General features: G+C 39.5%; 1 protein-coding gene across 7 annotated transcripts in view; it reads right to left on the reverse strand.

The window, feature by feature from the left end:
- Window positions 1-1060: 1060 nt before the first annotated feature.
- The window catches only part of klhl32 (kelch-like family member 32), a 30685-nt gene continuing 16577 nt past the window's right edge, over window positions 1061-15168 (reverse strand). For 3 of the 7 annotated variants that reach the window (XM_084089461.1, XM_084089459.1, XM_084089460.1), the window contains exons 5-12: window positions 11029-11136; window positions 10108-10206; window positions 7945-8160; window positions 4401-5127; window positions 4208-4266; window positions 2755-2947; window positions 2320-2414; window positions 1062-2236 (exon numbers count right to left, since the gene is read on the reverse strand). In XM_084089461.1, the coding sequence (XP_083945587.1) occupies window positions 2075-2236; window positions 2320-2414; window positions 2755-2947; window positions 4208-4266; window positions 4401-5127; window positions 7945-8160; window positions 10108-10206; window positions 11029-11136 (1659 nt within the window). In that variant the 3' untranslated portion in view covers window positions 1062-2074. Of the gene's footprint in view, window positions 2237-2319; window positions 2415-2754; window positions 2948-4207; window positions 4267-4400; window positions 5343-7944; window positions 8161-10107; window positions 10207-11028; window positions 11137-15168 lie in introns of those variants that run through there. The other 4 variants (XR_014603233.1, XM_084089458.1, XM_084089462.1 and 1 more) reach the window with 4 other exon arrangements.

Here is a 15168-nt window from a genome sequence, read left to right on the forward strand (position 1 = left end):
GGGCACATCTTGAATCTCACGATGAAACTCATGAGTTAACGCCAGAGGGGGGTTGATTCCCAAGACAGAGGCCTAAAGAAGACATCCTTGTGAGACCTCTTTTTGAGTTTGCAGGACTGAAATCCTCTTTAAAATCACAGAGACTGCCTTTACATATCAAAATGCATCAGATCAATCCAAATAATGCTAGACAGACTATAATCAAACATTGATCAACTGCATAATTCTATATTATGTCTACAACCTATATACATATATGACTATTATGCTTAGATCACACATAATTTGTGCAATTGTTACTATTGAATGGTTTATTGGAGGTGTGTCTTGTTTAAATTATGGTATGGATCAAATCCATGTAAAATGTACTGTACTCTCATAAAATCCTTATCTAAATCATACCCGGCTAAAGCTGGAAAGTTAAGAGACCATGTGACTAACCCGATAACATGTAATTTATGTGAGAGGAGGAGAAATAGTCACACCCTGAACCAAAGACCATACCTAACTGGTCAGAATCTCTGGGGGTTGGATAAACATCTGAGTTTAAAAACTCTGGACATGATCAAAGCATTAGATGAGATTGTGGAGAGGAGGAGACTGGTTATAATGGGATGAGGTTGGGGTCAGAGTCTAAAGCAGCATCATTCAAGTTTCTGTGTATTAGAATAGTTCAATAAAGAGAAGTGTATTGTGTTATGTGCTTACGAATATGGGGCCAGATTTACTAAACAGGGCAAATTAGCATTCAAGTGCAATTCCAAAATAGCGCCGATTGGAGTGGAAAGATCTGCGCTTGATCTACTGACGACACGCAAATTAAAATACGCAGACACAGCCGAATCATTTCCATGATGACCAACCAAGCGCTACCAGCGCGAGTTAGCATCTAAGACGTGCTTTTTGGGCGATAAACAATGGTGCAAATACCAGTTACCCGATGAGCGCAAACCTTAGTAAATCACCTTGCGTGATTCATTTAAATACTCTCCTCCCATACATTTTGCGTCTGAAAGGGAAACTCCTACAAATGCATATGCAATAAGGTCGAGTCAAAGATTAAACAAATCACCAGTTTAATCATTATTGCACAACTGCATAAATTTATTAGATACATTATGTAAAAAAAGTGTGCCCTTACATGTTTTCTTATGGAATGGGCAGTTTTTGGTGGTAGGATGGAGAACAGTCAAGATGCCACTGCTGACGCAGAATGTGAAGATGCTGTGTGTGTATTTGTCGTCAGCTGTGGTCATACACATTCAGTAAACAATACGGTCTTCTTCATCCTGAGTTTTGATAGAAAGTACAGTTTGTCACAGGCTGAGAAATGACATGGAATGGAAACTCACGTTTGGCTGATTTTAACATTATAGTCCCAGAACATTAAGGTCAGAGAGGAGAGTGGATTGAATTCTAGAATCTATGAAAACAGGTCCCTGACACTTCGGCCCTGTCCCAAATGCCGCCCTTGCATTTTTCCCTTGTTGTAATTCTGCATGGATTGTTGAGTAAAAGAGTGTTTGGACAACCTACAGTCTACAAGTGTACCATTTTGGACTGGGCCATAAAGTGTCTCTAAATCAGGGTTTCTCAAACTCGGTCCTGGAGGGCCACTGTCCTGCACAGTTTAGCTCCAACCCTGATCAAACACACCTGAGCAAGCTAATCAATGTCTTCAGGATCACTAGAAACTCACAGCTAGGTGTGTTTGATCAGGGTTGGAGCTAAACTGTGCAGGACAGTGGCCCTCCAAGACCGAGTTTGAGAAACCCTGCTCTAAATCATTCAGCCAGATTTACACACTGCTTGTTAAACTGGATTAGCATGGTGCAGCACCATAGCATATCCAGTTCAGAAATGCATGAACGTCAGTCAAGCTTGACAATAAAAAAACTCTTGAACTTCTTTTTGAATGTATCCACATCCATCAGAACACTTCATACTGGCTCAACATGATCAATGTGTGATCAACGATGACTCCACTCCATCCACCCGTCAACAATTTGTGGGAGTAGAATAGGCTCTTACATGATTCCACTGGTTCATAGTGTGTTTGTGGGAATATCCTAGGTTAGAGAGCCCCTATCCTGTGATGTGGCACTTGTAGGGTCTGCAGGTTGGGGCAGGTAAAGTACGGTGCAGGCAAGAAACATGTCGCCACTCCATTTGAAGCGAATGGGAGCGTTGGCCCATAAAAAACCTCCTCTTTACCCTTGGTGCTCACATCTAGCACCTGCCAAATAGACAAATGATAGGATTTCAACATTAATTATTCAACATGTCATTCAAACATAAGCACCATTCAAGTCAACTCACCTGAATGCAAGCAAGGGGTTCATTTGTCCAGATGGAATATCCACCAACCACATAGATCCTGTCATCATGGACAGACACTCCTGCCTCATTTTGGCCTATGAGGAGAATGTAGAGATTACGCTTACAAAAAAAAATCATTACCATGGCCTAATAACCCTTACAGGCACAGTGGACACTGTGAAAAAGTATTAATCTTTACAGTTTGTGAAAATGTTTTGATTGGATCACTTCTAAAAATGTCTTGCCAGCTAAACTAGGTTGATTTTTGCACACATTACCAGCTAAGTACTTTTTGTAAGGGGTACTAGAATCAGTAATAAATACAGAAAAAAATACAGTATATACAGTAAGGCTAAGTTTTAAAGAGAAAAGAAAGTGTGTAGGTAAATAGGTGAATAATCATATCTATTCCATAGTTATAGTGCGTGTGGTGACCTGTGAGGAGACTGAAGGTGCAGCGTGTCCACTGGTCCATGTCCATGTCGTAAGAGTCGATGTGTCTAACCAGGATGCGGTCATTGTTGTAGTCTAGATCGTTCCCCCCAAGCACATATAGCTGCCTTTTGACTGCCGCCATCACATGGTACACCCTCCTCTGCAACATGGGACTGCGCGCTAGCCATTGATTCTATTACGGAGAGGAAATTACAAAAGAAAGAACAGCATAAAAACTGAATTATTCTCATTTTCAATGATTCTTAAAAACACGTCAATTCAAACTATACAATCAACCAGGAAAAGAGCTTAACAAATATATGGTAAAATCATTTTTGCTGGTTAATTGTATAGTTTGACATTGCACATGCACTGGAACATGCAAAAAACAATTATGTAAAATGTTTGCTTTGACAAAGTATTTAATTTTTTATTTATATATATATATATATATATTTAAAAACAATAGTTTGTCAAAAAAAACGTTTAGCATTCATTTCTTTTGCATGTTCCGGTGCGTGTGCATTTATTTGCGTAAGGTGTGTGTTCATGCAGAGATTGCACGAGCAGTGGTGAGTGAGAGTGTGAATATACACATGTGTGTTTGGCGACCATCTGTTGAGGGTATTGTGGGTGGGGGGTTGCTGTTCCTGGCAGGTGAATGCAAAGCCACTTTGAATACCAATGAGCCTCTGCCTCCTGTTCTTTCCTCCTCTCTTTCTTTATATCTCTCTCTTTGAGGGTCAGAATTCTAGCTGATAGACAGGTGTTCAAATACTTATTTGCAGCTGTATCATACAAATAAATAGTTAAAAAATCATACATTGTGATTTCTGGGTTTTTTTTTTTTAGATTATGTCTCTCACAGTGGACATGCACCTACGATGACAATTTCAGACCCCTCCATGATTTCTAAGTGGGAGAACGTGCAAAATAGCAGGGTGTTCAAATACTTATTTTCCTCACTGTAAGTCCCTTGTGTGGGTTTGGGGGTTTTTTGTATTGTTTTTGTTTGTTTGTTGCATTTATTTGATCAAAAATACCATAAAAAAAATGTAATTTTGTTAAATATTATTACAATTTAAAATAACTGTTTTCTATTTTGTTCTTTTTTAAAATTGTTCTTATTTTTATCAATGTTGAAACCAGTTGTGCTGCTCAATATTTTTGTAGAAACCGTGATACATTTTTTCAGGATTCTAGATTAATAGAAAGTTCAAATAAACAGCATTCAAGGAAAATAATTATTTTGTAACATTAAAAATGTCTTTATTATAATGTTAATCAATTTAATGCATCCTTGTTGTGCTAAATAAAAGTATTACTTTCTAATTAATATTATAATTTATATAATAATTATATAATATCTATAATATTTACATTTTTTAAGATGAGAAAGATGCACTAACCAGCCACATTATTCTCACATAACCACATAAAAGCAAAATGTTACCTGTCCTGGGTCATACACCATCAGTCGATTCTGGTACTGAGCTGTGTTAGTGACACCACCTGCAGCAGAAGAAGCCATCTTTTTATGTTAAACTGATGCTAGTAATGCTTTTAAGTCTTGGGCCTAGAAATGCATTGGGAGATTCCTGATATATACAGAGTAGTGGGGTAAATGTGAAGGAATCTATTATTACCTGAGACCCAGAGCAGCCCGTCAGCCACGCATCCTGCATGACAGGACAGCGAACGGTCGAAAGGTTGCACGTAGGTCCACTTGTTCCTCTTGGGGCAGTAGCGCTCCACGCTGGGCAGAACCTGCCTCAGTTCATTCCTCCCCCCGACGGCATAGAGATATTGTCCCAGAGCTCCCAGCACAAAGTGCTCCCTGCACGCCTTCATTGGTGCAATATCAATCCAGCGGTTCACCCTCGGATCGTACCGGCACGCCGTCCTCACTGCGCACGTCCTTCCAGTGGCGTGTTCCACCTCCCCGCCAGACACGAACAGGAAGTTGCCCATGACAGCCACACAGTGGTGACTCCGTCCAGCAGGCATGGGGGCTAATTCACTCCAGTTCGAACCCCCGGCGACACGAGTGTGCTCCTGCGTGGCGGGGTTGAAGAACCGCAGCTCCCGCACGCGGCTGACCTCCCGTTTGCGCCCGCCGATGATATATAATGTTAGTGACTGAAAGCGTGGCGTGGTGCGGGACGTCTGACGTAAAGGCTGTGCAAATACAGAGCGGTGGTAGTCCAATGCCTCCTCCACCAGGGCGGCAACGGTGCTGCTGGAGTTGAGGAAGGGGTGGCTACTGGCCACGCGGTGCAGGGCGGAGACCTCCATCAGGCCGTAGCGCACGTTTTGCAGCAGTTCCTCCATGTACTGGTATCTGCAGTCATGCTCCAGCCAACGCACCAATAACTACAGCAGGGCAGAGTGGCTCATCAGTATTCAGCACCGATTCGGGATCAGGAGATCACACTGCTCATATTACAGGCTGCAGCTCACACCATCCACACAATACTGTCTGTCTACGCAGGGCCAATGCTTTGTATCATTGCATGCTAATGCTTAAGATATTGTGTCTCTATACAGTGATGAGAAGACAGCTGCAGATGAGATGGGGGGGGGGGGATCTGTGAACACGCACACACACACACGTAGTCATGAGGTGTGCGTGTGAAGCATACACACATACGCATTCCGGCACAGCCAAGGGAGTTAGACAAAGGGAGTTAATTGAACTTGAGAGCAATCTAGACTGTTTAGCTGCAGAGGCATGCGAGTACGGCGGAGATGGCTGGAGATAAGCGATGCCACTCTTGTGGAAACAAAGTGGCTTTTAACACAATCAGCCTGAGACAGAGAACTTATTATAGCATCCCGAGATCATGGGCCACCACCTCTAGACGTTCCGCAGCTGTCTCCTACACACAAATGGCAAATTTAAATGCTTGCAATATATTTTTTCTTGGGAGTATTTCATCTGTGAAATGGTTAGATTTCATTGTACTTACACAGAATGATTCCCAGTGCACTAATTTTAGGAAGGTACACTGTGATATTTCTGTGCTATTAGCAGCACCGAATTGCAGAGATAATGATCGCTGTCAGACAGGTTTCCCTAACATTTCCCTAACATTTCCCCATCTGCCATTGGTCATTCTAATAGGTAATCCAGCCCCAAAACTCACGTCATTGGTTGAGATAATTTTGCTCTGTTAGCTGCTCAAATAGAGCAAAGTTCCTTTTAGAGACCATTAAACTACTTATGGTGTACTTCCGTATATTAAGGATTAAGTAGTTTTTCAAATTAAATAAAAAATGCTTATATTTTTTACTAATATTAAAATTATGTCCAATACCAATAAACCTATAATTATTTTTGTTATTGCTGATAAAAGATAAATGGTCGGTATTTAAATTGTATACTATATTGTCTAAAAAATATGAATACATAAAACACAGTAGATATAAAATAAAATTGTTTAAATGCTCAAGGTGAGTATAGTAATATGGCTGATGAGCAATAATTTGCTGATATATAAAAATTCATATTGTATTATCTAAAAAACACTAGAAAATAATCAGTTTAAATGCTACAAGTTAATTTAGGCATCACAACATTATAATGTGCAGTATGAAAAATGGATATTCATGTATTATTATGGATTACTCAATTCTTAATGTTTTAAACATTGATTAACTTCAAGTGAGCATTACATGGCAATTGAGCATGGACAATCTATCAGCCAATATATATCCGAAATGGACCAATTCTGATAAATGAAAAGGTCTGTAATATTGAGCAATAACCTTTATGGTACCTATATAGTGTGCATTCCTACATAATTACACATTTAAGCTTTAAGTGTACATAGATTTCAGCAAAACCCTGATTCCTGGCATCATTAATCATGCAACGCTCTATTGAGGTTCTGTTTCGCCTTCTTCCTTTCTCTGAATTTTAGTTGTTGTTTTTTTCAACTCTCCTCCTTTTCACAGCCAGCAGAAGAGAAGAAAGAGAATAAGTGAGAGTGGAAAATGGGAGAGGGAAGGAGAGAGACAGAGAGAGAGAGAGAGTGAGGTGTGAGCAAGGCAGCGTCTGCTGACTGTGAAGGTCACACTGGATCAGAGAACTTCCTCGGGGCAGAAAATAAATGAACTCCCCCACCCACTCCCGCACGGAGAAAGACAGACAGAGAGTGAGTGCGAGAGAAGAAAAAAAGAACAAAAAAAACAAAGAGGAAGAAAATGTGATTTCCAGAGCGTGAGACTCCGAGAACTCTGCATGACGATGATTGACAGCCAAACTATATCGAGGGTAGTATTGGCGGGCGCACGTTCGGACTGGCGGACGGCAGCACCAGCCCCTGTGCCCATCACGCTTCCGTCTGATGCCCAAATTAACCTTCTCTGCAAAGTGAAGGAGGCCCAAAGCAGCCTAATCAGGGCCTGATTATGGCAGCAGCGACTGGTTAAAGGGTCAGGGTAATTGTGCCATCAGAGGCCTGATTGTTTTCAATCAGTAGGGCGGCCGGAGTGACAGCTGGGGGATTGAGGCGCTGATGGAGCCGCGGTGGGCCTAATCAGAGAGAGCCTGGTTGTGGGAGGGGTGGTGGGGGGGCGCCTGATTGGTGCAAATGAATAGTCACACCACAGCCCCCCGACTACAGCCTCCGCCCGAGTGTACATACATACACACACGCGCTCACATTGTCCGTACACCTTTTTTTCACACTCTTACACCGTAAATTAAACAGGCAGAGTTTGTGTGAATATGATCTTAAAGCATTCAGATTTACTTAATGATGCTTTGTGTTTGGCAGCTGTTATTGTCATGGGGTCCAAAAGTCTGAGATGTTCCTTTTCTAAAAAAAAAAAAAAAATGACATTACCAAATTATATTAAATGCATAATTATTTGACTGTAAAGTTGAACTAAAAAAATTACATTAATTACAAAGTGGTGGTGTGTCCTTCTTTTTTGACAGCAGCACTTGAGCTGCAAGTTTGTGTAAAACCTGAAGATCAAAATTGTCCAACATGATTTGAGATGTTCCAAAGAGCATGAACTAGAAATGATATAGAAACTTACATATTGTGTAACTGTTCTTTGTTGTAAAGTTTTCAGAATTTTAAACCCCATGCTGATATTTTGCATTAAAGCATGTAAGCTACCAAAGCAGTTCAGAGATGTTTTGAAGAGTTGAAGTCTGTGAATTTGCGGCCCACACACCTGCCATATCTCCTCCTCACTGAGGGAGGTGAGGCGGTCGCTTTTTAGCACTTCCCTGAGGAGCCGATAAGGTAGGAGCAGCACTTCCTCTTGCCTGTTCTTCTGCAGCTCAGAGAGGTGATCCACCAGAAAGCCCACCACTGCTTCCTCCAGGGCCGGCAAGTGGAAGAGGTCTGCCAGCCTGTACAGGTCCAGGTAGTTAAAACTGTTCAGCTCCTACAGGCACAGATATAAATACAAACAGATTCACGGTCAGAGAGGGTGTTTTATTCATGCATGAAAACTAGTTGAGCCTTACAGTCTAAAATGAAATCGTACATGCCTTGAAACATACAAGCACACAAACGCATACAATAATACAGATATAGATACTCCCAAGAATACAAACTCGTTTAATATTGTAATACAGTAAATAATAAAAAATAAAGTTATGATAAAAAATAAAGTTATGATAAATGATTAATGGGAGCTCAAAAGAGCTAAATCTCATGAAAGTCCACAATATCCAAAAACAGACTGGAAAACCTTAAGTAAAAGAAGGAACAATGGAGACAAATCTCGTCAGGATGCTCCACATCTGCAGAATGAAGAAAGACGCTTCACACAGAGACTGACTGCCATCTACTGGTTAAAATGAACAACAAGCAAATTTTAAAGGCAGTGATGAGCAATGAACAGGTTCAGGTGGAATCTGCATATCTTTTTCAAATTTTCTGGGCTGAATTATGGGGGAAATATATGGAATTCTGCAGAAAGAGGGAAAAATTATTAGGGAATGATAAATAGGTTTCTCGCACAAAGGCTTCAAGAAAACTTGGAATAACACAGAGTCATAGAGATTACTATCATGGTTATTTGTGTCTTTTTTAAGCTTAAAGGCACAATATGTACCTTTTTTGCTTTAAAAATAGCAAAAATCACTATATCTATGTTATATATATTTTTTAGTTGTGTACTTACATTATCCCGACTGTTTCCAACAACTTTTAAACCAGGAGAAATTTGTAATTTAATTCGAGAAACGTCCCGTTTCTTTATTTCCGTTGTGTCGCCGCCAATACCGTCATATCCGCGTTGTCCCTGGTTTCCGCTCGTGCTGCCATGGCAACCAGAGCTATGAACCAGAGCCGTCTAATAGTAACCAAAGCGACTGACGCGGACAACTTTGTAGTTCGCAATGTCTATTTGCACGCTGTTGTTGTTTCGTTCAAACATATGGACCATGACAAGCAGACTTTGGATAAAAAAAGGAGAACTAAAACGAGAATCAATATCAGCGCGGTGCTTTCGAGATGCCTAGAGCTCCCATTGATAGTATAAACGAGAGCTCCACGTCCGAGACTTCGACCGCTCCTACATGTACTTTATTAAACAGGTGAGCACATTTACAATTAATGATAAACAATGATAAAATGTCAGAATATGATCTGTATGTTATTCTAATGTTGATCTAGTTTACTGCTAGTCTCATACAGACAGACTAACACATACATTTCAACACATTCAAATGCAGTTTAGTGTGATAGTGTAATGTTAGACCAAGTGAAACAGCGCTGCGTTACCTCACAAGTTTAATTTGTCTAATAAACTGACCTGTGAGTAGTAATTCTGCATGTAGTTCGGTAGAATGAAATGTCCATATTCCTTTTATATCCGCGGGACTCGCGTCGCGTTTGGAGCTGATAGCTGTCTCTTAGCAATCCCGAACTGCTTCATATCACAGTCATGATAAAAGCATCGATGTATTCAGTCATCCATAAACATTATTAGATCAGTCGGCTTGACGTTGACGACAAGATCCATAATTCTTAGCAAATGTTGCGTCATCAATCTACACCTTTGTTATTGTAAATAGGTTAGCGACCCCTAGTGGCGAAAAATGCTATACTGTGCCTTTAAAGGCTCCAGAAGCATGCGTTCATTGGAATCAAATTGAAAAGAGCATGTAAAACTGTGGAAGAAAAAAACTCAAATCAATGATGACAGATTTTTTTCAGAAATATTCCTATAAAAATGAGCATGTAAGACGCATGAAATGAGTAGAACTTTACAAAATTACTACTGATAACACAGTAACGTTATATGTAGTACTTGCTGAAAACACAAAATAAGCTTTATCAAAACGTTGCAAGTTTTCAAGGCAGAAATAACCTGTAAACACACCTGAATGAGATAGTAGGAACAGAGACTGAGCAGTTCCAGCAGCTGAAGGTGGCTTCCAGCAGACAGGACGTCTTGTACCACACCTGGCTCCAGCATGATCTACAGACAAAGAACCTGAGTAAGACTATTGTAAGAAACCGCAACCTTGCTTTCCTAATTTCATGTTAAAAGCAGGGGCCTTCAACCTTTTTCAGGCCAAGGACTCCTTAATGAAGAAAGAGACGGAGCATGGACCCTGTGTTGAAACTTGTATAAACATGTGTTGCATAAGCCTGCTCTATAAAAGACGTTTATAGCAGCTACTATATTAAAGGTATTTACATATGTATAATGCTTAGATTGCAAAGCTAATTATTACAATTTAAAATAACTGAATTTACTTCTGTCTTCAGTGTCTAATGAGCCTTCAGAAATCATTCTAATACGATGATTTGGTGCTCATTTATTATTATCAATGTTGAAAAAAGTGCTTCTTATTATTTTTGAGGAATTCTTTTTTGAATAGAAAGTTCAAAAGAACAGCATTTATTTGAAATATAAATATTTTGTAACATTATAAATGTCTTTACTGTCACTTTTGATTGATTTAATGAATCCTTGCTGAATTAAATTAATTTCTTAAATTAATTTATTGACTTCATGAATATGCAACTAAGAACATCAACTTGGGGTTTACCAATAGTATAGTGTGAAATCTTCAAACTAACATGAAATAAGATAACCTAGTATTACATTTAACCAGATTTAGAATTTCAATAAGCCCATTTGTGAAGCTCCAGAATAAATTATTTCACTTATCTGCTACATATGATTCATAATGGGGTCTTTCCAGAATCTAGAGACCTGTCTTTGCTTGAGGCACTGCAAAATGTTTTGCATGTTCTGGGCCATATGCTACTATGTGGGCTATGCTGAATTTACCTGGCCTGTGTAGGCGAAGTCCAGTGCGTGCTTCAGTCCGACGCTAGTCACACCCTGGAGAGTTACCTCATCTGCCTCACTCTCCACCATACACAGACTGAACATGGCCTGAAGATACACACACACAAACTCGTAAGCAGGATGCACCACAGAACAACAGTAATATAGCATCCTGTAAATAGCTATTTAAGCAAAATGTCAAAAAACTGTTCAAGTCTAAAGAGTTTCACACTGAGAATGAAAGTGAATCCATGGCCATCAATCAGTACATACTGTACTTTCTCACACACACACGCGCAGAATAAAGAGACCAAGAGGCCAGTGCTGTCCCGCTGTGTTCTCTGGCAGGAGTACACTAATCAAAAGCATTGATTGCTGTCACAGAGCGAGTGTAGGATGGTCATTGATCAAAGCCCATGGTGAAGAGGAAGTCAAAGGACATTGGATCATCATTACACCAACTCCACTGATCAAACCTAACTGCTCCTAATGATGAGCTTCCAGCGTGAAATAAAAAAAAACCCTGTAATCTTATCTATCTATCTATTTTAATATATATATATATATATATATATATATATATATATATATATATATATATATATATATATATATATACACATGCCTCCCAAAATCAGAGTAATAACTCTCAGGCACAGATTAAGTCTGGTTCTGGATTGAAATTAGTGTCAACAGAACTTTGGACAGTTATCCTTACTGAGACTTCGCAACTCCCCTCCGGCTCAGGCCTCCTTGACTCAATCTGTGTGAGTGGACGTTTTGGGTAATCTGTTCAGTGAATGGACACGTATATTTATACTTTTTCCTTTCTATATAATGTGTAAGTGCTGGCTGTATGTGTTTTTTGTTTTTGTTGTTGTGCCTTAATTGTCTGATTTACTGCCTTTTTTTTGTTTGTATTATGTATGTAAAAAATCTGCATAAATAAAATTTACACAAAAAAAGAAATTAGTGTCACCAGTCTTTTGAAAGAATCAATAGACATTTAACGCAGGTCTTAGCTCCATCTGAAGCCGCCGTGTGCTGAAAATAGATGCAAAGTGTTTATCATCTTTTATCGTTGTCACCTCACCCTCAGAAGCTGTTCCCCCAGTAGTATGTCACATTTAAAGTGCCTGGTAAAGTATACCGTGTTTTTCTATTTTCTATTTAAAGAGCAGTACGTTTTTAATGACTGACCTCGGCTCACATTCAGATACTTTAAAGGACTCATTAGAGCTGATGGTTGTTGGATTGTTGACAGCTACTCAGAGAGCTCCTTACTGGGACACCACTGCCCATAAGCACGACTTAGGGATTTTTTTGGAGGGGGATTGTGGGTAATAAGCATGACCAGTCCTGTGTCACATGTCTGGCTGAGTGACTTCTGACCTTGGAAAAGCAATGCAGGCTGGTCAGACAGCAGCTTTGTGAGCTAATTAGTTTACAATGCATGTTTTTTGAGCCATATGAAAATACAGAATGATTCAATGCCTCACATCAGTGTTATCGGCATTGCTGCACCATGAATCTAAGCAGCAGCTGCTGACTCTTCCGCACCATGCAAAACAAATCATATTTCACATGAGCTGTGACTGCGAGTGCAATGCAATAGAATAAAAAAACTGTGTACCACAAAATTAAAGCCAGGAAATGTCTAACTATTGAGTTGCCTTCATGGACTGCAGACAAAAACAATATAGTTACAACACTGCCAGTGTAGTCTGATTCCCGAACAAATTACTTTTGTGAGATTTTATGCACTGTTAATTTTTTTAATGAATAAAAAGATGTATTAACAGTTTTCATCAGTCTGTCTAATCATTATATTCAGTAAATGAAGCAAGCTTGTGTAAGTATCATTACTCGTGATTGTTGCTGATGTTATTACTCGTTAAAGATACAAATTTGCTACACATTTATATTTACAGTATATAAGTATATAATTTGTGTTTACTCAAGAGAAATTTGCAGTACTAACTTCTCTGGTCAAATGTGTAATGTCATTGTGTTTAGCAGGGTGGGGCCGAGAGCAGTGAGAGAACGGTGCGATATATCTCTCACAGAGGACCTTCAAAAGCATAAAAGGAGGAGTGACGACAGTGAAGGACAAGAGAGGACCAGGCCTGGACATGTTATGTTTTGTTTATGTTTGTGCTGCAGTCGTCCGTGAGGGGCTGCCGCTTTTACTTTATATTTTGTTGTTGGTTTATTTTACGGAATTAAAAGTGTTTGAACGTTCGCCGGTTCCCGCCTCCTTCTTCCCTGGTCCTCTAACATTGCTACAGTCATTATTACAGTGTTTGTGCCAGTGCCACAGGCGCAGATTACACCTTTCACATATATTCATTAGTGCCACTGAGGTGTTAAAGCTCAAAATGGTGCAATATCCTTTCATTTCTCAGGGACATCCGCAGTGGCGGAGCCAGAGGGGGGTCCGGGGTGGCACTGGACACCCCTGACATGCGATTGGCCACCCCGGGTGCCACCCCAAAATTTTATTTGCTACTGGCAGTTGCTGATGCTGATTTAAAAAAAAAAAATTACGTTCGCCGGCAGCGCGGCGCGCGCGCAGTTTTCAAACGGACGAGCAGAGGACGAGAGATGGTTGCAAGATACCGAACTTGACCGAATAAGAAAACATCATATTTGAAGTAAGTTTTTAAGGTTTAGCATCAGGGTGGTTTGCTCCGAATAGCCTACATTAGGCCTAATACATATGCAGTACCTTGCCGTGTGTACGTTACAGTATACAAATGTTCTAGCTAATGTGAGGATATAGGAGATCAAAACGCAGGCAAAGAAGAGCAGAAACAAGTGATATCATAATGCGATCACTATAGGACTATGAAGCTTTATGGGTGTAGGGTGTTGATGGACTCGATCTACTGTGTTTTGATCATCATTATGAATCTGATCTAGATGTAATCTTTGATAAAAATGCGATTTTCTCAGCTTTTTGCTCATGTTGCTTTTTATGAAACTTGCCAACATTCAAGTGTTGATAAAAAAAGACGCACAAAGCTAGAATAAAACATTTTTTTGTCTGTTCATTCTTTTGGTATGTTCAGATATTCATACAACAAAATGTTCTGGGGTGCCATGAAATTGTGAAAATTACCAAAAACACCATTTTTTTTATAGGCTACTGCGAGAAAGAGTTAAGATAAAAATGTTGGTAATTGGATGATGATTAGAATATAAATATGATTGGAATCATATTTTAAATTTGTCATATTTTTGAACAGGGTCAATTAAACATGAAAAGAAAGGGAGAGATATCAGAGTACTTTTTAAATAAGCACAAACATAGTCCAGTCATTTTATGAAAAAAGGTTGAACAAATTGCAACAGAAGCAAACTCAAATAATTTTGTATCCTCAATATGTCCTGAGTAAGGAAAAAAAGTCTAGAAGAATCCCATTAGGGGAAAGTTTCGAAAACTGTTTCTGGGGATTCACTTTTTATTTTACCTTTTGTCCTTTGCATTCTCCTTACCATTGTCTCCTGTTCTTCCCTCAGACTCGTCCCCCAGAAACAGTCCCACAGACCCAGTCCCAAACCCAATCTCTTGCTTCTGTTGAGTTTGCTTCTGTTGCAATTTGTTCAAGGTTGACCCCCATTTTGGCTTAAAATGACTAACAGGCAGATCAGGTGCAAACAGACCCCGGCCCTTGCATCACCACTGGCTAGTCAGAGTCAGTGTGGTCAGACTTCAGGACCAGCAACAGGTCAGAGCATCTACCAGACACAGGCAGTCAATCACATACCCAATTCAGGAATTTAAGTTGAGATGATTTTGCCAGATTAAAAGGATAGTTCACCCAAAAATGAACACAAAAAAATAATTATATTTAGAAAGAATAATTATAAATTATTATAAAGAAAGAATTATGTTGTATTAAATCTTCCTAGGATAAGATTTTATATTGATGGGCAATACAATTGTTTACATTTTTCAAGTACAATTAAAAAAAGTTTTTTTTTTTTTGTAAATAAACGCAGCAGTACATAACAGACACATGCTACGGTATCTTATCTCCTTAGTGCTTAAGCTTTGTTTTCTGCAAATATTTTGGATGTTCAACACTTATAGACACAAACAGAGTGACCCAATTCCTTCCATAAGCTTTTCCACTG

The sequence above is a fragment of the Abramis brama genome (assembly GCF_963993115.1).
Source record: "Abramis brama genome assembly, chromosome: 17".
Classification (NCBI taxonomy): domain Eukaryota; kingdom Metazoa; phylum Chordata; class Actinopteri; order Cypriniformes; family Leuciscidae; genus Abramis; species Abramis brama.